The following is a 26,033-nucleotide window of genomic DNA, read 5'->3' on the forward strand; positions in this document are numbered from 1 at the left end:
ACTAGCATTGCAATGTTGCTAAGATTGTGCAACTTCTTTTGTCTCGGAGGAAAAACCCGATTATTCATTAGTAGTTTCTACTTTACTCGCTAAAAACTGCGAATTTAAGACAAAAATTACCATATAAATTTCACAGTTTTTCACGATTTCCGCAATTTTATTGCAAATAATGAAGTTGCACAATCTTAGCATCATTGCAATGCTAGTGGTTCCTTTTTGCAAAATGCAATCCATTTGCAGGACATCATTTGGATTACATTTTGCAATAAGGAACCACTATTTATGGCCCATTTTAGAAACAACACACATGCCATTGGTTTTCCTCATGCTGATATGCGCTTTTATGAGAGAGCCATTGACAGTGGTTCCTTATTGCAAAATGTAATCCATTTGGTCAATGGATGTATAGTGTATACGATCATTAAAATGAGTTCCATGTGGGAAAGGTATAGACTATTTGCAATGCAGTGAATATTGCAACTTATTTCAATTTCATTGCGAGGGATTTCAATCAAACGAGCCCCTTCAATCAGTAAATAGACAACATACACAAGACTTCGACACGATATTGATACTTTTAACAGGTAATCGCGATGAATTACAAGCTGTGCATCTGGATCCAACCTCTCCTGCCGATTGGTCTCATTGTGCGGTGAAGGCTTTTTAGAAATTTTAAATTTGCACAGACCTGCACGCTGAATGACTCTCTCAGTTCGTTAATGATACTCGCGCGTGTTGTATATGGCTCGCTAGTTCCGTTCCGCAAAAATGTTTCATCCAAAACCACGTGTCACGCTTTTTTCAGATAATGCGAGAGCCCTCACAATTTGTGCACTTTCAGCGAGACGGCTCTAATAGTTGCAGTTTAAACACTCGGCCAAGATGGACCTCAGTACCGTCAAGTAAGTGTTCGCTTATCAGTAATATTCAATGAGACGAAGCGATTTATTTTAGCGCCGGTTACGTAACTATAAACATACTGGCAGGATACGTAATAGTTGCCTCTTCAGGTTTTTTAACTCAGGTGGAACGTGCCAAAGCTAGCGTAGTTCCCATCGTCTTGTTTAGATTTTCCCGGAGGATCTAAGTAGGTCAATTCATCTTGAAAACTTTGTAATGATAGCGGTTTCGTCAAGACGATACCTATCATGAAAGAAGCACTCTGATTAGAATAATTGTGATGGTGAATTTTCTGCGAGGAAAATAATCGTGAGTGCTAAATTGTGAAAAATAATTTCAATAATGGAGGGGTCAGGCGACAGTGAAGGCGGGAACCGTGATTTTTAGTGATTTACAGTGGATAAAAAAAGGAAATTGTAAATTGGAATGATTTAGTTTTCAGCCGGTGTTTTCATCATGTACGCTAGGTAAGCTCTGCTTTTATTATTACATATATTTGTGATCATCCACAGAGAAGGATTCTTAAAGGCTCCAAACTGAGGCGTTAGAACATCGAGGACGATTTTACCAAAATTTTGGAATAATATGACGATCCACAGCTGCGTTATTTCAGATTTAAGTCTGGAGTTGAAAAAAGGCACAATTATTGAAAGAAACCTATATTCAAAACTGAAAAGATACTAGGTCAGAGGTGCTTAATTTTATCAGAGCGCTGCAAATTTTAACTTGAAAGGTTATTCGCTCACCTTAGAACAGATGCAAAAGTTATTGATTTGACGAAAATTCTTGAAATTTTTAATGCAAAATATGAACCAATTCATGAATGAAAAATGCTTTTTCAGGTGAAACTTCACAGTATGTAAGTGCAGTTAAGCTCATCTGGCTCTCATCCCCTTAATTCTAATCTATCATTTTGAGAGTACAGATTGCTGGATTATATACGTCCAATATGAGCAGATATGATAGTCTTTTATTAATACCAAGACGAATAACTTTAACCGCTCGCAACTCATTCGTTAGGTAATTAACTTTTTCCGTAAACGATCATGTACGAAAAATTCTGTTAAGCAAATAGCCTGCAGGAGACCACTTGTTTCTTCAAAAATGTATTCCCCTTTGCGAAATGTAGCCTTATTGACTCAAAAACAATGGGGAGAAATGCATTATGATGAAGAAAATTTCGATCCGCAAAGAAAATTTACGGACAATTTTACAGGAAAATTTGCAACCATCTTTGAGTGAATAAATAGGTTTTCAAGTGAAATTTTGCAACGTCGCAATGCAATTAAGGCCCGATGGCTCTCACCCCTTCACGTGAGAGTTTACAGGAGTCCAATCACCCTTTAAAACATTTTCACTCTCAACACTGGAAATACATTATCGAGTAGGTACCACTTCAAGTTAGATTGTTTTATGTTATCATCGACTAACGTTGAAACCGTTCAGAATGTTTCACATAGAGAACTTACGCTGCAAAGATCCGGCTTAGCTCATTATAATGGATTTTTTTATGTGCTTACTTTATATGGACGTATTTCTGCCAAACGGAACTATGTGCATTAAGACGTGAGCCCTCAGACCCATCAGAATATATGCATAACAGGGCTCACGTCATAATGCACATAGTTCCGTTTGATGGAAATACGTCCATATGCTCGGCTGCATGAGAAAATCACGTGCAGGTTCGTTTCAGTTGAGGCCCTCGATGGGCCAGACGTCATAGTAGTGGTATTAATGAGATGTTAAGATTTTATTATAAGGGTAAAATTGCTTTCAAGAGGAGTGCACTTGAATTTTTATCAAATCCTAAAATAGAGTTTCTCCAATTGTAAGACCAGAGAGGAAGAAAAAACGACGTAAAGAGGCACGCGATCATTGCAGATTGATTGTCTGAAAGCTTTATTTTCTATTTAATTGGATTTTATTAATTTTTTTTAATGTCTCTACCGAGTAAAAATTTAAAGCTCCTCTGAAAATGGAGGGGCTTGGAGGACAAGGCGCATAAAAGTGCAGTTTTTGCTATTTCAAGAGATACGTGTTTAGTTCCGAAATTACATGGATCCGATCATGGCAGAAAGAAAGTTGAAAATGACTTTTTGATGTTTAAAGCTTTGAGTTTAGGAGCGAATTATACATAGAATTTGCATTAAAACTAAGTTTTACTTGAAATCATTGCCCCCTCATTTTTTTTCGAAAACTGCACTCAGATGCCTTGTCCTCCAAGCCCCGCAAATTGTACTGTTAAAAAAGTGTACAGTCGTGTTTATAACAGCCGTTTACTTCGACTATGACAAGTCACAGCAAACTTTTTTTAAAGAGAAAAAAAAGATCGAAAAAGTCGAGTGAAAATCATTTTCCTGCAATAGAGCGAACGTTTAAACTTTTTGGAGTTGAGCCGTTTTCAAACCAGCCGATTCAATTCCCAGACTCCCACGCATTCATACGAGCGGTGAACGAAAATTTTGCAAATAACGAAGGACGAATTTGCTTGTGACGTAATCTTACGAGTGCGCAGAGTTTGCAGCTTTCCATCGCGTCAGCTGCACGTCTATTGCGAGTACGTCAAATGATGCCGTTATTGTCAAACATTAGCGCTGAACTCTCTCACTCATTGCCGTCTACCGCTCCAAATTGATGCCACATTTGGATAGACGCTATTAGCGTTACGTCAAAAACAAAACGATATTCATCGATTTATTCTCATTGGTAGCATTGGAAGGAGGTATAGATCCAGTTTCATACAATGAAGAATTCCTCGGTGACGTCACCACCAGTGCAGTGCAGTGACCATTTAAACCTATGGTAAAGAATCGATTATTAAGGTGTTCGCTGCGAACACCCTAATAGTCAATCCTTTTCCATATGTCTAAATGGAATTTAATTGAAATCACGGGAAATTTCGTTGCGACATTACATTTAGTCCTATTTTCCTTTTCTTTGTTTTTACCGAAATAAACCACGGTCCCTGATTCCTAATCGGAGGTATTAGAATGGTTATTTTTTTGTTTTTTATGCTGAAAATATGAGGGGAGTCAGAAATAATGACGCATCGTCTATGTGTCACAGCGATTTTAGCGTTCGTCCCGCCCGCGAGGGTCGGCAGGGCGGTCAATACATCTTCGCAGTTATACGCGCCTTCAATCCGGCGGAGCTGCAACATGCTTACACCCGTGGTCAAATAGTTGTATGTCACGCCTGCCGTAAACGAACTCGTATAGTCGTATATCGATGGTTCCACGCGAAAAGGAGTTTATTCATCTCGATTGCAACGTTGGATACCCACTAATTCTCCGAAAAATTTACAATAATTTTACGGACGATTTTAATTGAAATCGCGGGAAATTTCGTCGCGATATTATATTTAGTCCTATTTTCCTTTTCTTCTTTTTACCGAAAAGACCATGGTCCCTGATTCTAAACCGTAGCTATTGGGACAGTTATTTTTGTTTTGTATAGTGAAAATATGAGGGGAGCAGGAATAATGACGCATCGTGTATGTGTCACAGCGATTTTAGCGTTCGTGTAGCCTGCGAGGGTCGGCAGGGCGGTCAATACATCTTCGCAGTTATACGCGCCTTCAATCCGGCGGAGCTGCAACATGCTTACACCCGTAGTCAAATAGTTGTATGTCACGCCTGCCGTAAACGAACTCAAATATCAATGGTTCCACGCGAAAAGGAGCTTATTTACCGCGATTGCAACGTTGCAAATCACAGTTAATGCTTCAATTTCAATCAATATTTTTTAAAAGATACCTACAGATTCTCCGAAAAATTTACAATAATTTTACGAACGATTTGAAATGAAATCGCGGGAAATTTCGTCGCGATATTATATTTAGTCCTATTTTCCTTTTTTTGTTTTTACCGAAAAAAACCATGGTCCCTGATTCTTAATCGTAGGTATTAGAATGGTTATTTTTTCGTTTTTTATGCTGAAAATATGTGGGGAGTCATAAATAATAACGCATCGTCTATGTGTCGCAGCAATTTTAGGGTTCGTCCCGCCTGCGAGGGTCGGCCGCGAAGTGAAATCAGTGACCTCAGTTGAATTAGTGAGAACGAAAACACACCAACTCGGTGACTCGGAAATGCTCAATTCTCATTGAAGACAGTCGGTTTCATGAAGATCATTAAAGTTAGCGCATCTGTTCCCACTTGGACCTTTAATGTGTCCTTAAGTACTTGTCTTTAGGCACCAAAAATATTTTTCTTAGACTATAAGTTCTTCACCTTATGTGCAGTTTTGTTTGTGTCTTGATTATTTTCACTTTTTCGAGTTGGTGTGTTTTCGTTTTCACTGATTCAGTTGGGTATGGTTCGGAAAGGCAACCAAACGAACTTCTTGGAAAAGCGGAGAGTGTCATGGTAAACTGAAGGCGCAGTGAGCCGAGATCGTGCATTTGAAGTTCTGCACCATAATTAAAGTTTAATACTCGGTTGAAGCGAATTTAACCGATTTTCCACATTAATCCATATTTTAATTTGGGAAGTCGCAGACTTCCTGTCATTCTTCTTCATATTCAAAATACTTAATTTTACATATTTTGATTAAACTCTGCGACTTTTCTAATTCATACAGGATATCTAGGGAAAATTTTAAGTCATGGTGTCGGTTCTTTTCCTATAAAAAATAAAATAGAAGTGTTAATTTTGAATAGCCGCTATCGCTAACGAGATACGTGTTTCCGCAGTTTAAGTGTCTTTATTCCTCTTGATTTGAAGGGTTTCCTTGGCGGAATATTTAATTATTAAATCAAGTCACTGTTTTCCAATGTGACCGCAGTGGGCTTTTTAGCGTATCTGTAGGGCGGAAAATATGGATTCCTAGCCGTATGAGGGCGATGCGGCGCGCACCGTGCTGTGCGCGCAATGCATGAAGTATCCTGCAGACTTGTAAGGCGCTATACTACGCGTCACGCGCACCGTGCCGTACGCGCAATGCATGAAGTATCCTGCGGTCTTGTGAGGCGCTGCCGTGCGTTTTGCGCCGCGCGCGCCAACCCCCCGCGCGATGCTTGGTGTGATCCTAAACGACAAACCTTGCATAATGGAGGATTAAAATTACAGTAGCCTTAAAGGTGACTTCAAGCAGATAGAGGTTTTTTCCTCTTCATTTTTGCGGATGTGGTTCAAAATTCTAAAAATGAAGTCTTGACTAGGTATGCTTTACAAACTCTCTGGATTTTATTTTATTTTCCCTTTTGTAACTTTTAATACTTAGATGCCCGAGCCGGGTCAAATCAACCTGAGGCTTCCGAAAACCACGAGATTTACGGAGTTTATAGGGCCGGTGCATCAAACAAACTTAGAAATAAATCTAAAGATACATTCTTAAAAAGAATCAGACGTCAAATTGAAAAAAAAATTGAGTGCGCAGACTGAGAAAGGAGAGGCATATTCGGATCTCGTTTTGTAACTTTTCTCCTGAATCTGAGCGACATTTAATTGGCAGTATAAAGCGGAGCATTGCGAGTTCACGCCTCACGCACGCCATCGCGCCTTCAATTTTGCAGATGCAACACGGACTTCCATCAAGCACGAATAGTTGCATCTCTGCACCGTCATAAACGCACGTCCTTCTCCTTGCTCTATTACCATGTTGTGTAGGTTCCGTTTGTTTAATTTGTAGTACAGTGCTTCAAGAGGTATGTGAGCATCATAGCCCTATCTTCGTAGGAGCGACCAAATTGGGTCTCGTTTTTCAACTCTCATCTGAAATCTGAGTTACACCTTATTGGCAGATCAGAGCGGGGCATTGCGCGAGTTCACGCCTTGCGCCATAACGCCTTCAATTTTGCAGATGCAATACGGACATCCATCAAGCACAATTAGTTCTATCTCTGTGCCGTCATCTTCGTGCTTTGAGGTGTCTCTTGTTTTTGAAATTTGAGAAAAGTTGGGTTTAGGTTTGCATAAAATATGCTATGATGTACCCAAATCAATAATGAATTTGAGGAGGGAGAAGTTTAGAGGTCTCTTGAGCGTTCTACAAGGCGCATGTTTAAAAAATTGGTATTTTGTTGAGAGTTGTGTAGGTCAGGAAATTTTTTTTGGCGACCATCCTTAGAAATCACAAGTCAAATTAATCGGACTATATTTCTTCTGAGAAAGTTACATATGATGCATAAGCAGGAGGGGTGCGAGAAAGTACCATCATGGTACCAAAAATGTGAATATGTGTTAAAAAGAGAAAAAAATGCTTCTAATCTTCAAACATACAGAAATAACATAGATACTCCATCAAAAACTATCAAAATCCATATAATGCGAGTATTTCTGTCCCTATTTTTGTGGCGTTATAAATCAAAATATCCTGAAATTTCCTCCCCCTTGAACCAAAGAAATAACTCGATTAACCTGTTGCTGCGTCTTCTAATTGCTACTATCTTATGACCTGTTGATATCGGTGCGATTGTGATAAAGATATTGGCGAGACGCGGCAACGTTTGCTCTAATCATATGTGCCTCGAGCTAACGGGACCAGGTGAATGTTTGCATATTACTTGATAGTTTTGTAAATACTCCGATTTCGTCGCCTCTCTGGCGTAAGGGCGTATCTCAGTTCCTACGTGAGCCTTGCTCTCCGTATAAGTCTATTCTTTCCGGGGCTCATCTGAAAACACAGATACGTCATAACGACAGAGGAACTACGGTTTGAGTGATTGGCACATCTTCTACGGAGAATTCGCGTAAATCTATCATATTTTTCTAAAATTTATGTAGCTCTTCTTCCTCCTGTTTAATGCCCCGCTACTGCTTTGTAGTATAATCCACCGGAGAGGACGAAAAAGTTGGTATCAATATGTTCCTCAGAGCGGGAAACAAAACATTTTTCAAAAAAACTTGGAGGACACTAGTGTACTCAGCCAAACTTGAATGATGCAAATGCCGAAAAACTACTTTTTCCCTGCTGTCTCCCAATCACTCTGACCCTCTCTCTTAAATTATCTCTGGTATACACGACCGTTAGGCAGATTTTTCTTTCAAAAACTCCGAAAAACCTTAAAAAATTATTTTCAGGAAACCTTTTCTGGATATTTTGTGGGTAAAATTTGTTATTAATAATATTTCCGTAAGTCTTTAAGAAAACTGATATTTCTATATAAAGGTCTTTTTGACTTATTTTCAAACATTTTAACTGTAAAATAAACTAAAATTTTAGATCATCAGAGAGTTTAACTACTCGTTCTTAAACTTAAATTTTACCTCTTGCAAATTTTACCGAAGAAAATACCCGAAAAAGGTTTCCTTAAACATAAATTTTAGTCTGAAAGCTTCCTTTCAGCGGAGCTTCCCTCCGTTTTCCTTTTCTCTTATTTGTCTACCCTGCTAAAAATGATGAGTAGGCTATTCAGAATTCGCCGACTCACATGAGTAGAATTTCCTACTTACATGAGTAGAAATCCTACTCATATAAGAAGAAATTCTACTCATATCATTAGAATATTCTACTCAAAAGAGTAGAAAATTTCAACCCATATGAATCCAAATTTTTTCATTTTTAAGAAGTGCTGTGTCTGACCAAGAGACTTCGACACAACATGTAAATTTGAAAAATAAAAACACTTTGTTCTTATGATTTTTTTGATGCGGTGACTAGTTTCTGAGATATCGGACACGGTAGATTCAACGCTGAACTCATGTGAGTTGGAATCTCTAGTTATATGAGTTGGTATCTCTAGTCATAGAAGTTGGCGAAAACTGGATAGAGAAATTCTGCTCATATGCGTTAAATTCTATGCAGATAAGTTGAAATTCTATTCATACGAGTTGAAATTCTATTCATGTGAATTGAAATTCTATTCATATGACTTTGATTTTCTACTCATTTGTGCTCACCATTTTTAGCAGGGTATCAATGTCAATAATCAGCCCGCAACCCACAAAATAAGAGACAGAGCAAAATAGTATCGACCGCATGGAGCTGCCGGAATATACTGTCGTGTAAATATTTGGCAACTCGTGTTGAGACAACTTTAACTGCAAATGTGTGATTCAAGCTTGGTTTGGTTATAAAATGTGGCTTCAACGCCAAACAATTATTGTCGGAAAAACTTCTTTCCTTATACCGGTCACTGTCAGCCTGAACAAACGAGACACAAAATACGTCATAAAATCACCATCGGCTTTTGCCAAGACCTTGGCATCTACCTGTGATTTTGCTTCTCAGATGAATTGTTGGAGAGAAGTACTTAGTCGCATCTCAGCAAACGCTGTGGTCGCAAAGAGAGCTTCAACTGACTGGATAAGCATTGATACTATTCAGCATTGGTGTTAGTAATGACGCTATTAAATGGTTAATTTTTTGTTGAACGCAAACAGTATGTGTGTGTCTCTCTTTGCGAGGTAATAATTTCTTTTAACCACTTATTGCCTACTTTTTTTTCTCTTTTTTTTATAAAAAAAATTATCATTCGCCAAGATTGAAGGATAACTTCTCATTGTTTATTACAATAAAATAAAAACAATTTGCAATTTTTTACCGCATTGCAAGTTGTCCATGTTTTTGACTCATAGGATCTCATCTTTTTTTTAGTTTAAAATCACCATGCAACATCATGCATGAGAACTATATAAGTTTTATTCCATGTAGAATTCAAATTGTTAAATTAAACTTTAAAAATTTCTCGCGGGTATACCTACATTTTTTTCTTTCGATATTTCTTTAATTTTTCGCAAACGGTGCCAAGAGGCTAAAAGCGTTTTATACATTTTATGATGACGCAACCCTGTTGACAAAAAACATAATTTTACATCCTAAATATTTTTACGCAAAAAATTGTGTAAAGATCAACACCACGGCTCACAGCTGAAAGGCTTTTTACGTTCATAAATAGACTCGGAGTGTAAAATTTACGTTTTCTGCTACTAGGGAAACCACAGCCACTTATCATCAAGGTCCATGATACACGCGATAAATCAATCAGCATCAGAGATCAGTGATATGTGCGTGTGGACTGCAGTTCACATTGAAATACACCGTTAGGTGTAGACGTATGATCTTGAACTTGACGTTTAGATGTAGATCCAACCGCGCAGTTCAACGTTCCCTGAGAAAAATGAACAATGACAATGTACAATTAATTGCGGCCGTGTCCATAACATAATCTCAATTTGCACCTATGAAACAAAAATGCATGCTTACACTCACCTTGTGTTAGGCCCGTCCTCTATTATGCGCGCGTTAAGATTCCTCGATTGCTTGCGTTTCATGCATTTTTAAACTTTTCATCTCTAATCGCGCCTGTCAACGATGAATGCGACTGGAAATTTTCCCCAAAAAAACGTCATTTTACTTGATCTTTAGGAATGTCTTACTTTAGGACCCCTCTTCCTCTCCTCATGAATTATTTGTTTTTATTGTAAATCCTTCCTTCCAAAAATTTCTGGCTCTGCTTAATGAGATGAGCACGTCCATCCCCACACAAATGACTCACTAAGTACCTTTTTGGATAACATTTTACAACGAGGAACTACTATTTCAGGCCCTTCCATAAAAGCACCTATGAGCATAAAGGAACTAATGACATACAATACATGCTCTTGCTTCATTGAGTCGGAAATATAGTAATTTAATTTGTACTGCAAAATGATATCCGAGTGTGCGAATCAATATGCATGCATATAGTTGGCTAAAGTTGAGAGACATGTCATTGTGCTCACCTACCTGCGATTGCTACTTCGCAGATCTCAGAATATGATTTATTTCTGAAAGGAGAGGTTAATAAAAAATAACATTCTAGAAATTTTCTATGAATTTTACCCTTGCGTTGAAACGTATATAGATGGAAATTGAAGCGCTGGGTGCAGGAAGGGCATTTCTTAGTTGCGATGTCCGGAAATCTCCGCTAACGTTTCATCCGTTATAATGAAAGTAAATCGATGGTGAAACTACCAGACCACGTATCTCGTTTGCGGTGTTTAAAAATCTCCGCTCCTATTTTATTTTTTTTGAGGAAGAACACAGCAATATAATTTCTGGAAATAATTATCACTGAGTTTTTTCCGCACAGAGAAAAAAATACAAGGAAGTTTTGAGTAGTATGACAGGAAGTCTATAGCAGCGTCGCAAACCCAGATACGTGGTCTGCTACTTTCACCGCCGAAATGTATTGAATTCGTTGTGACTGTGATATTCTTAATGATTTAACGATTCTGGAAATCTGAAATTTCAGAAAATTCACCCAATAATTTCCTCTCTAAAGGAAAAATTAACACTGGAGATTCTGAACACCTTTCTACACCTAACGCCAAATTGCAAGGAGGTACCTCGATAAGGTTTCTATCTAAAAATAAAATATTATCAAAAATGTTAACATTGCACGGTACGCATTTTCTGACTTGAGCCGTCGATCTTTTTAAATCTCGAGTGGATTGTACGAGATTAAGGTCGTGCGGCGACAAAAGGCTTTGTGATTCCCTTCTTTCGGGGTTTTCTTTGCTCTGCCAACATAGCGGTGAGCTCGGTTTGTTTGTTTAACCCAGAAATAGCCGTTTACAGTTGCGTGGATAAACCATCCTAAATAATACATCCAATCTTGATAAAAAGTGATTTCTGGCACCGGTGTGACGCATTTTCTCTGAGGCAATGGATTAGAACATGAAACTTCATCAGCAATTAAATTAAAAAAAAAAAAAAAAAAAAAAAAAAAAAAAAAAAAAAATTGTGATCTACGAAAATACCTTTTTCTTCAGAAAATACACACAAAAAATATCACTAAAGAGCGACGCCAAGAATGGCACAATTTGGGCCAGAAGGGATTTTTCTGAAACCGGGCCCAAACGATACCTTATGATACCCTACAACTCTGGTAAAAATTTTAGCTTGAGTATACGCACCGTTTTTAATAAATGGGGGGGCAAAGTTGCCAAATCGCCATCATTCTGGACAGCATTTTTACAGCAAAAAGACGGGAAAAATGGACGAAAAAGTTACACCATTGATGGGTTTGGGCTGTAAATGTTCTTATTGAGCCCCCGTGCATGTGATTGTCTTCAGTTTCAAAAATTTTGGACGTACAGTGGTCTAAAATGGGAAGAAATCGTGGACAGATAAGGATTCTTTGTCAAACTTTGTAAAAATGGAAGTAAAATTGTTGGTCTCCTGCAGAGATCATGGGGAACAATGTTCTTATCGGTCTTCAATGCATTCAATTGGGTTCAGTTTATCAAATTTTCATCGCACAATGGTTCAAAATGGGAAATTAGTGGACAAATTAAGATCTTCTGCCTAACTTTTTAAAAATGATGTACGACTATTGGTTTCCAGTAGACTTTAGATCCCAGAAAAATTATTTAAATTCTTTTTTTGACTATTTAAATCTTTTTTACGTTTTTTCTCTCCATTTTTCTTTCTTTTTTTTAAATTTCTGAAAGTTTGCATATTTTATTGAAATAATGCTACAAAGTCTATTCTATAACAACGTTCTATAAACAATACGGTCTGACATATATAAATAATTAAAAAAAATAAAAACATGCATTTTTCCGGGATTTAAACTCTACTGGGGACCAACAGTTTGACAGAGGATCTTAATTTGTCCACTAATTCCCCCACTTTTGACCACTGTGCGATGTACATTTGTGAAGCTGAACACATTTTCATAAATTGAGGACCAATAAGAACATTGTTAACCATGAAAACTGCAGCAGACCGAAAATTTTACTTCCATTTCTAAAAATTTGACAAAGAATCCTGATTTGTCGACGATTTCTCCCCATTTTGGACCACTGTGCGACCAAAATTTTTGAAACTGAACACAGTTAAATGCTTGGGGGCCCAATGAGAACATTTACAGCCGAAACCCATCAAATATTTGACTTTTTCGTCCATTTTCCCCGTCTTTTGGCTGTAGAAATGCTGTCCAGAATGATGGCGATTTGGCAACTTTGCCCCCTCATTTCTCAAAAACCGAGCGTATACTCCAGCTAAAATTTTAACCAGAGTTTTAGGGTATCCTAAGGTATCGTTTGGGCCCGGTTTCAGAAAAATCCCTTCTGGCCCAAATTGTGCCATAAAACGGTCGTTTTTGGCGTCGCTCTTTAATGGGAATTATCATGTCATTGCTGATTCGAGTTTAAATACTCATGATTCAAGAAATACTACATATCGGGTTAAATAAAAAAACGCGAATCTCCGCTACCAAATTTCAGTATATCGTCACCTTCCAGGCAAAGTATCACAAGCGCCATGCGACGTTTAAAAATTTCCGCCGCCATTATATTTTTTTACAGAGAAATTGTTCAACGAAGCTGTCCGAAAATTTCACCGAATTTTCTTTGTGCTGCCGATAAAATTTAGTGAAATTTTCAAACAGATTCAACCAACAATTTCTCAGTAAAAAAATAAAATGGCGGCGGAAATGTTTAAACGTCGCATGGCGCTTGTAAGACTTTGCCTGGAAGGTGACGATATATTCCGTTATAATTAATTTTTTCATTGGCTATAAAACGGTTACTTAAAAAAACCGGCGCTCCGCTTCGCTCCGCGCCGGTTTTTTGGGGGGGCTCCGCCCCCCCAAGCCCCCCAGGACGCGCGCTTCGCGCGCGCTTTTTAGTTTGAGTGTCCATTCCAGTTGTTCTGTCTTCTTAAGCGACCCGCGCGTCCACCGCGGGAAGAGTGTATTTTCCGAAGGGGGGGGGGGAATCAATCTGTAAGGGGGAATCTTGGCGTGAAACGCAAAAATGCGTTTCACGCCAACTGACCGACTGCACTGCTTTTGGCGCAATGCGAGAAGTATTCATGTATTCTTGTAGGCGCTAATATGGGCCGTAGGCCGACTGCACTGTTTGGCGAAATGCGTGAAGTATTCCCAGAGTCTTGCAGGCGCTAATATACGTTTAACGCCGGCCGCACTGTGTTTGGCGCGATTATTCAAACTCGCGTTAGAATAATTGCGGCATCGAATAATATAGCTTAAAAGGTTTGTGTTTAGACGTCGTATGAGCATTTCAACGTTGCCTCGTTTCTCCAAATTAAATATTTTTTCCGAAAAAAGTTAGGAAAGTTCTTTATACCCACGACCAATATTCAGTCTTCAGCCTTCTCACTTCATTCATCATCAGAAGGTAAGATGGTGCCTAGTCCAGCTATCCTCCTTGCACCACCCTTAATCCAGCCCCCCTGCGATCCTGCAAAGCTAGATCCTGAATCCCAGACTCATTTTTTTTTTTTTTTTTTTTATCACTGCTATTTTCACGCGAAAGGCAAGAGACATTTTTTCCGTCCAAATAAAAACTTTTCATAATACACTTTTTATTCCCGTTTGCTTTTTTTATAGAAAAAAAATATGACACCTCATGGTACATAATTTTCCTATTCTTAATTTTTGCATAAAAAACTAAGCAATTTTACAAAAAATGCAAAAGTTTCTCCCCATTCGTAAAAGTAAAAAAGTTATATCTCCATAAAATGTCATACCTACAGAGATTTTTTGCCTCACCGACGCTGATTGCAATGAGATCGCCCCCTTTTTCACTTCAAATTCCAAATCTATCTAAATTGTCATGAATGCTATTTGGGGGGCGGTCTAGCCTGAGAAAATTTTTTGCCCCCCCCCCCTCCCGTTATCAAAAAACTTGACCGCAGCTGTGCAAATAATTCAGCATCTTGTCGATAAAGTGGTAATGATAATGCACTTTGACGCGCGATTAAATCCGCAGAGATTTCGGGGGGGGGGGGGGGGGGGGGCGGCGGCATCGCCCACCCCGTCTCCAGCCTGCGGTGGCTTCTGAGAAAAATACTGTCGGAAGCTCGTCTGCCAATCGGAAGCACACTGCACACACTTTTTTACTTCGACCACCTTGTACTTGACCTTCGATGACGCAACATGAAGTTCATTATCAAACAGGTTGCTCAGCTGAATCCGGTTGCCAATCTCAAATTCTAACCGCTCGTTGAATTTAAAAATTGCAAATGCCCCCCCGCAGAAATGGCACGGTCAAAAACTCTCCGGTATAAACGGTCAGATAACAAACTGCTGATAACTGATAAGGAGATTTGGCTGATAACGAGATGAAGCTGTCATGCGAGGTTGCCAGATGGCGCCATGGATTTAATTGATCCTCCGGCCACGTCACAAGATGTGACGTAGGAAGTTGCGAGTTGAAAATTTCTTATTCACCGTTTTCACGTTGTCGAGCGAGCAATGAGCGAACAGATGAATTTTATTAGGCTGGGTCTGTGTGAGTGCGACTAATGAATGATGTGTTGATAAGTGCTTTTGTGCGATCTCCTGTAAGTATTCGTGGACTTTGAATTATTGCAGTTTTGCCCTAATTTCGCCCTTTTTCGACTATCACAATCGTGCGTGAAGATTACGCCTCTACCGGTCCAATTTTGCAATAGTTTTCATGTCAAATTCGTGCTTTTAGGACATGTTTCGTGATCATAATCAGTCACATCCTGTTCGGAGTGTAATCAGCAGTTCCCGAAGAAATCGATCCTTTGAGTAGACTTGTCTCCTCGAGTGTGAAATTCATGGTGCGAATTATTCTGTATGACCATTTTATTATAATTTAGGTCAAAGTCTAGCCTTGAATTATGAGTGTCATGGCGTTGAACGTTTTTTCGTGTGCCTTGATAAGTGTGGAATGGGATTGTTCGTGGCCAAATTAAGGAAGTCAATTCCGTGAATATCAATCACCTTGCCTCGTACCTGTCTCGCTCCCTGTTGCTGACTTTTGGGTGGCACCCTCCTCTTATCTCTCGTTGACCCAAAACCGAAGCTGTTGCCTTTGAATTATGTAAGGTATTTGTGAATTTATCTTTTCCCAAGATGTTGGCTGAATTCTCTAGAATGTGAAGTGTCAACTTCCTGATCTCCCCAAGATCCCGAATTCAGAGGACCTTGAACACCCAGAAGCGATAACCAAACTTGTCGTAAAGTGGATGCTTTCTAATTCTGCCTTTGCCTCGAATAAAGGCATTATCCTCTGTCAGAGTAGAGTTTGATTCAACTCTTGCACAATTTCGTGAGTTTATTTATATTTGATGGTAATACTGACCAGACCGTCTATTGGCAGTTACAGTTTTACATAGGGAATACTGATCCATTAACGAGGGAGGGACAGCTTTAGGTACGAAACCTCTGAATCCACTTATCAAAGATTATTTTCCCCAGAAGTATTTCCAGCATATCTCCCTCTTTTTTATTCAATTTTAAATGAACGAATTACACTTTCAGAGTGGCCTTAACTACCTGAGCTTGACCTCTCTAATTTTTGCGCAATACCCGGGTCCCCAAGTTTTGGTGAGCTGATAAGATAGTTGACCCAGTCCAGCGAATGAGTCATGGCCTTTCCCTTTCTTCTCAGTTCAGTAATTAATACTGCTACATGCTTTCGGTAAAATGAAACTAAAATCAAAAGATGTTTTAACCTCAGAGGAAGGTTCCAACTCAGCACTATCAATTTAGTGTCAACCTAACCTCAAAAACAGAAACCCATCCCTATTCATTGTAATTTGCTGCCTATTACTTTCATTTGCTTGTCCACCAATTATTTTACCCTATTCTAAACCATTTTGGTTTGCTTGGAATCCTATCAAGTTTAAGTACAGAGACGTTGTGGAGGATCATGTCAATTATTTAGGGCAAGTCAGTCTTCGGTCAATTTCAGTCCTGCCTCTATTCCTTTCGTCCTGCTTCTAAAAGGTTATTTACAATCAAAATTTAACTGCACTACCATTTCTCAGTTGAACTGATTTTTAGGAGCTTGGGGTAGATCATTTTACAACTGCTGAAAGGATAGTCATATCGTTAATGTTTATGTATAGACAACAATATCTTAGAGCAATACATAAGTGAATTTTTGTTTGCTACTTGTCGTTGAATCTCTTAGTAGAATAGTACATCTTTTCTGCTCACAAAGTCTGCGTTTGGAACATACAATCCAGAGCGCGAGAAGTGGCAGAAGACCGTTGAAATAACCTCTTGACCTACAACCAGTTCATGAACATAGCCCAGAGTCCCAGAACACATCTGCCAAACCTAAGACCGTTGAATGAAAATCAAATTTCTGCTTACTTAGCTTGAGGCAATTCTGTAGGAAAGCTTGGCCTTGCCCCTAGTCTCAAATGAAAAATAAAAACTTTTTTGAATGAAATATTTCTTCAATTGCACAAAAATCTTGGTAACTTTCAAAGAACGAAAATTCGCTCATTGATTGATCAAGATAAGGTGTTACCATTGATACAGGTTTTGAATCTATGAAATTGGATCAGAACAATTTTCTAAGCCTTTTTAATTTATTATGATACCTCTGTGACCCGTTTACAAATTGGTTTATCCCTTGACCACATAGCTGTGGTATCATTCTCTAAGTTTAGGTATTTCTCTACTCCTTAAGATGATTAGGTATCATTTGCCCCTCAATTTCATCCGTTAGATAGAACATCTTTCCTTTGAATTTCTCAAGAAATAATGTGTCTTCTGTGTTAGCTCATAGTTCTTCTATTCCCTTTAAAAAATTGTTCTTGTTGCTCATGGTGTGTGGTCAGTAGCAAAAGTTGAAACACAGGTTCATCAAATGGTAGGTAATTTTTGCGTTCTTTGCCCACTCACTCAAAGCCTGTAGCAGTCTTATGGATCAACTCATTTATATTCAGTTATGGTCAAGTACTGAGGAATGTAGAAATAGAAGTTTGTTTCATTTCTCTGTGCTAAATTTGAAAAACTGAAATGTTCGAGTTTGATAAATGAGTTGGTTGAAAGGAAAATTAATTGCTTCTTATGAGTATCATGGTTCCGTCCTTATGAGATAAGTAAATTAGGATTCATATATTGAAAAGCTTTCATAGCACATCCTTTTAGAGTCCTTATTTCTACATTTACCCACATTTTTCATGAAATTACTACTTTTCTTCATTACCCTCTTGTGATGATTTTATCACTATCACTTTCTCTTGTATATGCATGGCTATAATCAGCTCTTTGCTCAAGCGTCTATATGTTTTGAAACATGGTGGACACCTGCCAGATTTTTTCTTTCAATGTCTAGATCAATTATTTTTGATCTCTTGCCAAATTGTTTCTCCCTATCCAGTCTGTCAATTGTGACAGTCTCGCCCATCCTTAGGTATTTGATGGTGATGACCAAGATAGAACTTAATTTTTACATGAAAAAGGAAGATGTTTCAGCCTCGTTTTTAAAATCTGTTTGGTTGGCGTAACTACTCTTGCGGATGAACACTCGGTTTCTGTTGTGAAAGACTCCTTTGTTGTTATGAAACATTTTTCTTTCTGAACTATGTTGTAAGTTTTTTCAGGTGCCCAGTACTATTCTTCAGTACAAGGAAACATGCTGTATGAAACTTCAGATAACACCAAATTCCCTTTGATAAAGTACAAACCTGGGAAAATTTAAAAAATGTTCCTCCACTTTTTCCAAGAATTCTTAAAAATTTTCAAATTGTATTTTTTTTTTTTTTTTTTTAAAAAAAAGGAGGTACACCCTCAAGTTGTTTGTTTCGAGTAGGTATTTACTTAGAATGAAAGTTGCTTTCAAAAAGAATCACATATCTCATGCCCTCATAAAGTCAGGAAAATGTATGTTTCTAAATCTTGGAAAGTCAGGAAATTTTTAATTTTAGTCTCTATCTAAATTTGGTAAAACTGTTGCTTGTATTTCAGAGTTAACAAGAAAATTAACTGGGGACAAAATTTATTGTTTAAATGTCAAAGGGGTACCCAAATAACCTGTAGCTAATCGTTTTATTTCATGTGTTGCAGCTTATGGTCAGAGTTGACAAGGAGTGACTCGGGCCCATTTTCTAGGATGTCAGACATATCTGAACAGTTTCCGAGGATAAACGCCTTTGCAAATGGCATGCAATCTCCACAATCTGAACTTTTCCCCAAGATGAACAACATTCATAAAAACGGGCAGCCTCCTACGGAACAGTTCACAAAAATGAATGATTCTCCAGCAGGTATTATTATTTTTATATTTTTTACATTTGATATGTAGGAGCCATTATGAACGGCTATCATACGAGTTAGAGAAAGAAAATCTTCTGGATTTCAAAATTGAACTCTTCAAAATTGTAAGAGTAGTTCTTTGGGATCGAAGGAATTTTAAATGGTAGGACAGAATTTACCAAGTCCATTGAGGGAAGTTTTTAAGATGAATACAAAATTGAGTGAGGTTTGATTCTTTGAAAAATACTTTTAAATTAGAAGAGAGTGAATGAAAAATTTTAATAGATACTTATTAAACACCAGTTTCAGAGACTGTAAGATGTCGCAGGAATAATGATCACATTGTTAAATGAGGAAATCAAGTAGGTACATAACTATTCGAATTCCGCAGTAGGTATGTGGTATCACGTGAAAATGAAGGTATATCGTAGCTTTTCACCTGTTTCAAATTACTGACATTTATGAGAAGAGGTATTATGTACGATATTGTGGCCTCTGTAATTCTAAGAATGAAAGGTAAAAGATCCTCAGGTTCAATGTATCTGTTTTCAACTGAGCATTTCATTCTTTCTAGGTATGAACTCTCAACCGATGCCACCCATGATGCAAAACAAAATGACTCAGCCATCACAGCAGCAACCTCAGCAGCGGTCCGTGCAGCAATTTCCTTCGTCTCCAAATAGCCAACCTACAGCCGAAGAGAAATTACCCTCTGCGCTGTTGAATGGTCCGCAAAACTCAGTGCCTAGTCTTCCTCCTGAAATGCTTAATTCAGCTCCATCAGATAGACTTTCCAACTTGCCTGAACAATTCCAGAAAATGAATGTGTATTCCAATGGCACAGAGTTTCCTCCATCCTCTATCGGTGGAAGTAAAGAAGTTCCATCTCCTCAGACATCCCAATCGCAAGTGCCACCTACAACTGGTGGTCAGTTTACCAATCAGCAGAATAGTTTCTCACAAGTATCAACACATTCACCACCTAGCAGTCAGAATCAATTTAGTAATGTACAGAAACCTTTGACGCAGCAAAGTCCGTCACTGCCAAGCAGTCAAAATCAATTTAGCTTTCAACAGAAACCGCTTGCTCCGCAAACAAGTGTGCCACCCTCAAGTTTAAGTCAGTTTAGTAATCAATCAAACCCTCTGGCACAGCAATCACAACCGGCAACTCTACCACCTAGCTCGCAGAGTCTCTCATTTAGCAATCAACAGAAACCGGTGGTCCAGCAACCACTGTCGCAGCATACCATGCCGCATACACCACTGTCAAGCAGTCTTGGTCAGTTTGCTAATCAGCAAACACCACCAACACCTCAATCGACTTCAATACCTCCAACATCTCTGCCACCAAGTGGTCAGAGTATGTTAACGAATCAGCAAAAACCATTAGTCCAGCAATCACCCTCAATGCCGCAAACATCTGTCCCATTGAGCAGTCAAAGTATGTTTTCCAATCAGCAAAAGCCATTGGTCCAGCAATCACCTTCAATGCCACAAACATCTCTTTCTTCGAGCGGTCAAAGTATGTTTCCAAATCAGCAGAAACCATTGGTCCAGCAATCACCTTTGATGCCACAAACATCTCTTCCTCCAAGCAGTCAAAGTATGTTTCCAAATCAGCAAAAACCATTGGTCCAGCAATCGCCTTCGATGTCGCAGCCATCTCCTCTATCGAGCAGTCAGAGTCCGTTCACTAATCATCAGAAACCTTTGGTCCAGCAATCACCTTCAATGCCACAAACATCTCTTCCTCCGAGCAGTCAGAGTATGTTCAATAATCAGCAAAAACCATTGAGCCAGCAATCCCCTTCAATGCCACAAACATCGCTCCCGTTGAGCAGTCAAAGTATGTTTTCAAATCAACAAAAACCATTAGTCCAGCAATCACCTTCAATGCCGCAAACGAGCAGTCTAAGTCAGTTTGGTGGTATGCAGAATCACCCTCAGCAAAAGCCACCATCCATGCAGCAAATGCCTTCTCCATCTAGCAGTCAGAGTCAGTTTATCAGTCAACAGGTATCACAGTCATCCTTGCCACCAAGTAGTCAAAATCAGTTAAGCAATCAGGTTAAGCCTCCACTGCAACAACCTTTGCCGATGCCAAACCAGTTTCCACAAATGAAATCACCGCTAGCTCAGCAACCACCACTACCACCCAGCAGCCAGAATCAGTTCAATTATCAGCAAAAGCAGCCATTTCAACAAGGGACACAAATGCAACAACCGCCTTTACCACCCAGTAGTCAGAGTCAATTCAGTAGTCAACAAAAGCCACCCCAGATGGCTTTCAATAATTCACCATTGTCGGGACCCACCCCGGCTCCTCCAGTGCCAACACCCTCTCCATCACAACGACCGCCGAGCATATCGCAACAGTACCCGAAAGTAAACGCTTACTACAATGGACCGCAAGCAACTCCACCACCTGTCAGTATGCCAAGCAAAGTGGTGGCGCCGACGCAGCCTCCGTCACAACCAAACTACTCACCTAACCAGTACGGAAATCAGCAGAAATCACCATATGTGCCGTACAACAATACAATGTCTCCTCAGATGCCACCGCAACAGAGTCAGAATTTCGCTCAACCACAATACTCAAATCAAAATTATTCCTCCAATATGATGAACAGGTAATTTATCATATGAAACTCATTAAATATTATTTTTTAGCGGCAGAAGTTTAAGTAGAAATTTCAAGGAAATTTTTACTCCGCGATTTTCTCCATGTTCACAAAACTGAAACCACAAAAGAGACCCCAATTAAAAACTATGTCCTGGAAGTGCAAGTTACAGCAAAACGTGAGTGATTCAAAGAGTAGCTGTTTCAGGTTGCAAAGTTACATCAAAACTGATTCCAGCAACATAGTTTTTTGATGCATTGTCGACTACATTGATGACAAATTTTAATCAATTTTTCCTAAGTTTTAGAGAGACTGTCTGAGATATTCTCTGAAGATAGTTATTTGATCCAAGTCGCTAATAGTGTTGCTCAATGTTAATCTGTAATAACCTCTTGCTTAAATTCAAAGACAAACTGTACAAGCTGGAAGGTAGAACTTTTTTACTAAGCACAAGTATAGGTAATAAACACTTTTAATTTTTACCTGTTATTAAAACTTTCATCATCACTGATTCAGCAAAATTCGGAACTTTTAATTTTGTAGATCTATTTCTCATAACTCCATTGGTCTTTCACTGTCATTAAATTGTATTTTTATCAATTTCTGCCTTTCTGTACAGGTATCCGGCTCAGCCTGGCGCGCCTGGACCCAATGTTGTCCAAGGAGGAATGAATAAAGGATGGGGTATGGAAATATGTGATCTTTTAAAAACAAGGGACATCTTACCTCCGGAACACGAGGACCCGCCTCCTATTAAACTTCAACAAGAGCTTCTCAGCTCTCTAAATTGCTCGCCTAGTATTTTTCGTTGCACTCTGACGAAAATTCCTGAAACGAAAGCACTACTAGATAAATCGAGGCTACCCTTGGGAGTGCTCATCCATCCTTTTAAAGATTTAACCGTAAGTAATCTCAAACTTTTTGTATTTATTTTTGCCACAATATTCAGTATTAAATTATACCCCATGGAAGAATACCATAATTTCCCGCGGTCACTTTCCTGTAACATTCGGTGAACTCATCCTGTAGTTTTCACCGTAAAAAAAGTGTTAAATAGGTAAACTTTTGAACCAATGGATCTCAGTTGCTTCTAGCTCTCTGAAATTCCTTTCCCAAAGCAGCAAAGAACTTGCAAATTATTTTTAAATATCAGGTCAAAGCACCTTAATTCTTTGTTAAATAGGTAAATTTTGCCAGTCATAAAATTAAGTTTTCATCCCTGAAACTGGAAGATTCAATTTAAAAGGTAATGAGATCCATCCAAACTTCAACTTTCTCTGCTCAATATTTTTGAAAATTTCTCCTTCATCAGGGCTTGGTGATGGTTTTATCCATTGCAAAAGTGCATGCCATGGTTTCTTCAATCTAGAATTTTATCAACTAATGACGCACCATGTATTGCTCCATTTACATCACTGATGAAATTAAAGCAGAAAAAACCATGATTTGAGCTCTCTTTGTGCATTGCACCAATCACCATGTTTTTCAAAAAGCAATAAAATTAATGCTGTGATGAATTGTAATAACTTACAAGTTTCTCCTCGAAAAAATAATTCTACGACCAACCCACCCATTGATCCAATTATTTGTCTGTTAAATTCAAATCCTGAAACAAACATTCTCTTTGCATCGTCCTCTATTCATATTTTTCACCTGTCTAATTTCACTTGATCTTCTTTTTTTCCAGAAACTGACTGTTATTCAATCATCTGTGATAGTGAGGTGTCGTGCTTGTCGAACATACATTAACCCATTCATTCATTTTGTTGATAATAAACATTGGAAGTGTAATCTGTGCTTCAGAGTGAATGAATGTAAGTACAACTCAAAATACTTTCCTCTTTAACTCACTTGCTGTGGTTTTTCTCCCAAGGATAATCTCCTATTGAAAATACAAATTTGATCAAATACTCTCATTCTCCTGCTCTTAACTTAAAGTTTTGTGGAAAGAAAGACTCAGTTTTAAGTTGCTTAAAAAATTGGTGCATGTATCTGATACCATGAATGAGACACAGAGTGCCAAAATGAGTGCTACTCATAGTAAGATAAAAAAAAATGGGTAGCTCAAAACTAAGTCCAGACTATAAATGAGAAAAAAATCAATGAAAATTGAGTGATTCTATAGTTTTCAGAAGATGCCCTTATTAGGAACGCATTCTAGTGAGAAATAAAGAAAAACGCTCTCAATATTCTCTAATGAACACAGGCATCACGAACTAAAACATGAAACACATTCATTCATCTTCTGGAGATGAGAGCCAGCTCTGCATCCATCTCTCAGGGACGTATAATTCTTGAATTATTAAATTAATTAGGAAATTTGCAAGGAAAAAAAATACTTCCTCTAGAAATTTAAGCCTTTCATTCTGTCTTGTGTAGCAAGAAGTTTCCGACAAAATCCAATCTTGTGATATCTGAATTACTGAGATACTCCTCTTGGAAAGGTTTTTATCTCCATGAGGCACTAGACAAGGTACAAACTAAGGTGCTCTGTCACATGTTTTCCCTACTACATTTTACTCGAAACATGATCCTACACAAAACAGGAATTTTAGAATTTATCTCCTAAATTTGATTTAATCATTTAATTTTTGTTCTATTTTATCAAGTCAAATATGAACACAGGTTGATACCTTACTTGAGAGCTGATTTTCAAACTTCCTGTTGCATGAATATTTTTATGTATAGAATTCGAAGGAGAAACATGTTACAAGGTGTTTCACTTGTACCGTGTCTAGGGACCCATTATACTCTGCCCTGGAAATATTAATTTCATTTTATCGATTTACGTTCTTTTTGTTCTAGTGCCCGATGACTTTCAATACGACCCAACGACTAGAACGTATGGTGACCCATCCAGGCGACCTGAAATAAAATCATCTACTTTAGAATTTATTGCACCGTCTGAGTATATGGTTCGTACTCCCAATTTATGTACTTGCATGTCCCCACTTTCAAGAAAATCAGATGTTTGGGTAAAGAATATTCCTATCATCATCTCAACGGCCTCATAGCTTCTTGCAATTTTTTGCTGTATTTTGAAATAAAAATGGCTGCTATACTTTGTATCTCGCTTGATGATGTTGGGATTTATCTATATTTTCTCGTAAATTAGCTTTATAAATTAAGCCTCTTTTTAGAGTGAAGTCTTTCAAAGAGTTCGCCAATCCTTGGATCTAATTGACATGATGGTATTACTTTTATTATTGAGGTGGATGATGATTCAACGGTTGATAGATCAATCAATAGTTTTTAAATTCTTTAAAAAATTCCTGTTTTTGATTATTTTTTAAAATTCCCCAAAATTAAAGTCACTTTGAAGCTTGTTTAATTTTCCACCAATTTTTCGTAGGTGTAAGTGACTCACTCATTGTGGCAAAGCCATGAATGAAAATAATCGGAAACTACCCCAATTTCAACTAAATGCTTATTGCATCGTATTGCTTCTGTATTTCCTTTGCTGAGCTGCTACTTTGCTGTTTATTTTAGAGCAGAAAAGCTGTAATCGTCAGTAAAAGTTTATTGATCCTGATCGTATTGAATGAGTTCTATATTTTGGCTCAACTCTTTGAATGTTGAGAAATTTCTTGAATTTTAATGTATTCACTACGAACATGTTTTTTATGACAGAAATACTATAAGATCAAGATAAGTTAAAAAAGTTTTTTGAAAATGCAGTCCTTTCAACAAGTTTGCAACCAATAAGCTAGCTGCTTAAAACCCACTAATTTGAAAACATAGTTTTTTGTAATTCAATGATTCCAAACAGACTCTAAATTACGATTTTATGATTCCAGATTAATAATTGTAAAACTTGTCTGACTTTGATTTCTTTCATTTTAGGTGAGACCACCTCAGCCGGCTGTGTATCTATTTCTCCTGGATGTATCCAGGCTAGCCACTCAAAGCGGCTATTTATCAATCGTTTGCGAAACGTTACTTGCCCATTTAGATAATTTACCAGGAGATGCTAGAACTTCGATAGGGATCATCGCCTACGACAGTGCTGTCCATTTCTATTCGTTAGCTGTTGGTTCAAATCGACCCCATGAAATGACTGTCCAGGATGTAGAAGGTACTTATTAATTTATTTTTACCTGTTCTCAGTTTTAATCGGCATAACCAAAAATAGAATGTACCATATTTATCCTCATTTATTTATTCAATCATTTATTTACAAATTATTTAACTAACATGATGAATGCTGAGAGAGACAGAAAAGAGAAAACAGAAATAAACTGGAGAGTTCGGTGAGGCTAAATGCAATTCAAAATGAAGATTTTAACATAATCAAATATGCTATAAGTAAGGGACAGAATTTTATCGAGTTTGTTCATCGGGTAGTTTTTTCTAAAATAAAGTACATGAAGTCATCGGTCAGCTGTGCAAAAGTAATCGCTTTATTGATTTGAAGCACGTATTGCTTCCAGATAAATCTGCCTGTCAAGTGGTTTTGAAAATGTTGTTACAACCGCACAGCCCAAAGTAAGGATGCAGCAACGTTTTTGTAATGTTATTTTTGGGGTTTTAAGCTACCGATAGCTGATCCTAAAATTGGTAAAATGGCTTCAATTCTCCAATCAGTTCAT

General features: G+C 38.1%; 1 protein-coding gene across 6 annotated transcripts in view; it reads left to right on the top strand.

The window, feature by feature from the left end:
* The first annotated feature begins 723 nt into the window (after positions 1 to 723).
* Sec24AB (Protein transport protein Sec24AB) overlaps positions 724 to 26,033 on the top strand; it is a 35,840-nt gene continuing 10,530 nt past the window's right edge. Inside the window, exons 1-7 of one of the 6 annotated variants that reach the window (XM_019044921.2) lie at positions 724 to 902; positions 18,632 to 18,831; positions 19,395 to 21,453; positions 22,064 to 22,346; positions 23,132 to 23,258; positions 24,250 to 24,359; positions 25,288 to 25,519. In XM_019044921.2, coding sequence (XP_018900466.2) covers positions 883 to 902; positions 18,632 to 18,831; positions 19,395 to 21,453; positions 22,064 to 22,346; positions 23,132 to 23,258; positions 24,250 to 24,359; positions 25,288 to 25,519 — 3,031 coding nt within the window. In that variant the 5' untranslated portion in view covers positions 724 to 882. Of the gene's footprint in view, positions 903 to 1,005; positions 1,368 to 14,977; positions 15,653 to 18,631; positions 18,832 to 19,394; positions 21,454 to 22,063; positions 22,347 to 23,131; positions 23,259 to 24,249; positions 24,360 to 25,287; positions 25,520 to 26,033 lie in introns of those variants that run through there. The other 5 variants (XM_019044922.2, XM_019044926.2, XM_019044923.2 and 2 more) reach the window with 5 other exon arrangements.

Source organism: Bemisia tabaci, chromosome 7, assembly GCF_918797505.1.
Source record: "Bemisia tabaci chromosome 7, PGI_BMITA_v3".
Classification (NCBI taxonomy): domain Eukaryota; kingdom Metazoa; phylum Arthropoda; class Insecta; order Hemiptera; family Aleyrodidae; genus Bemisia; species Bemisia tabaci.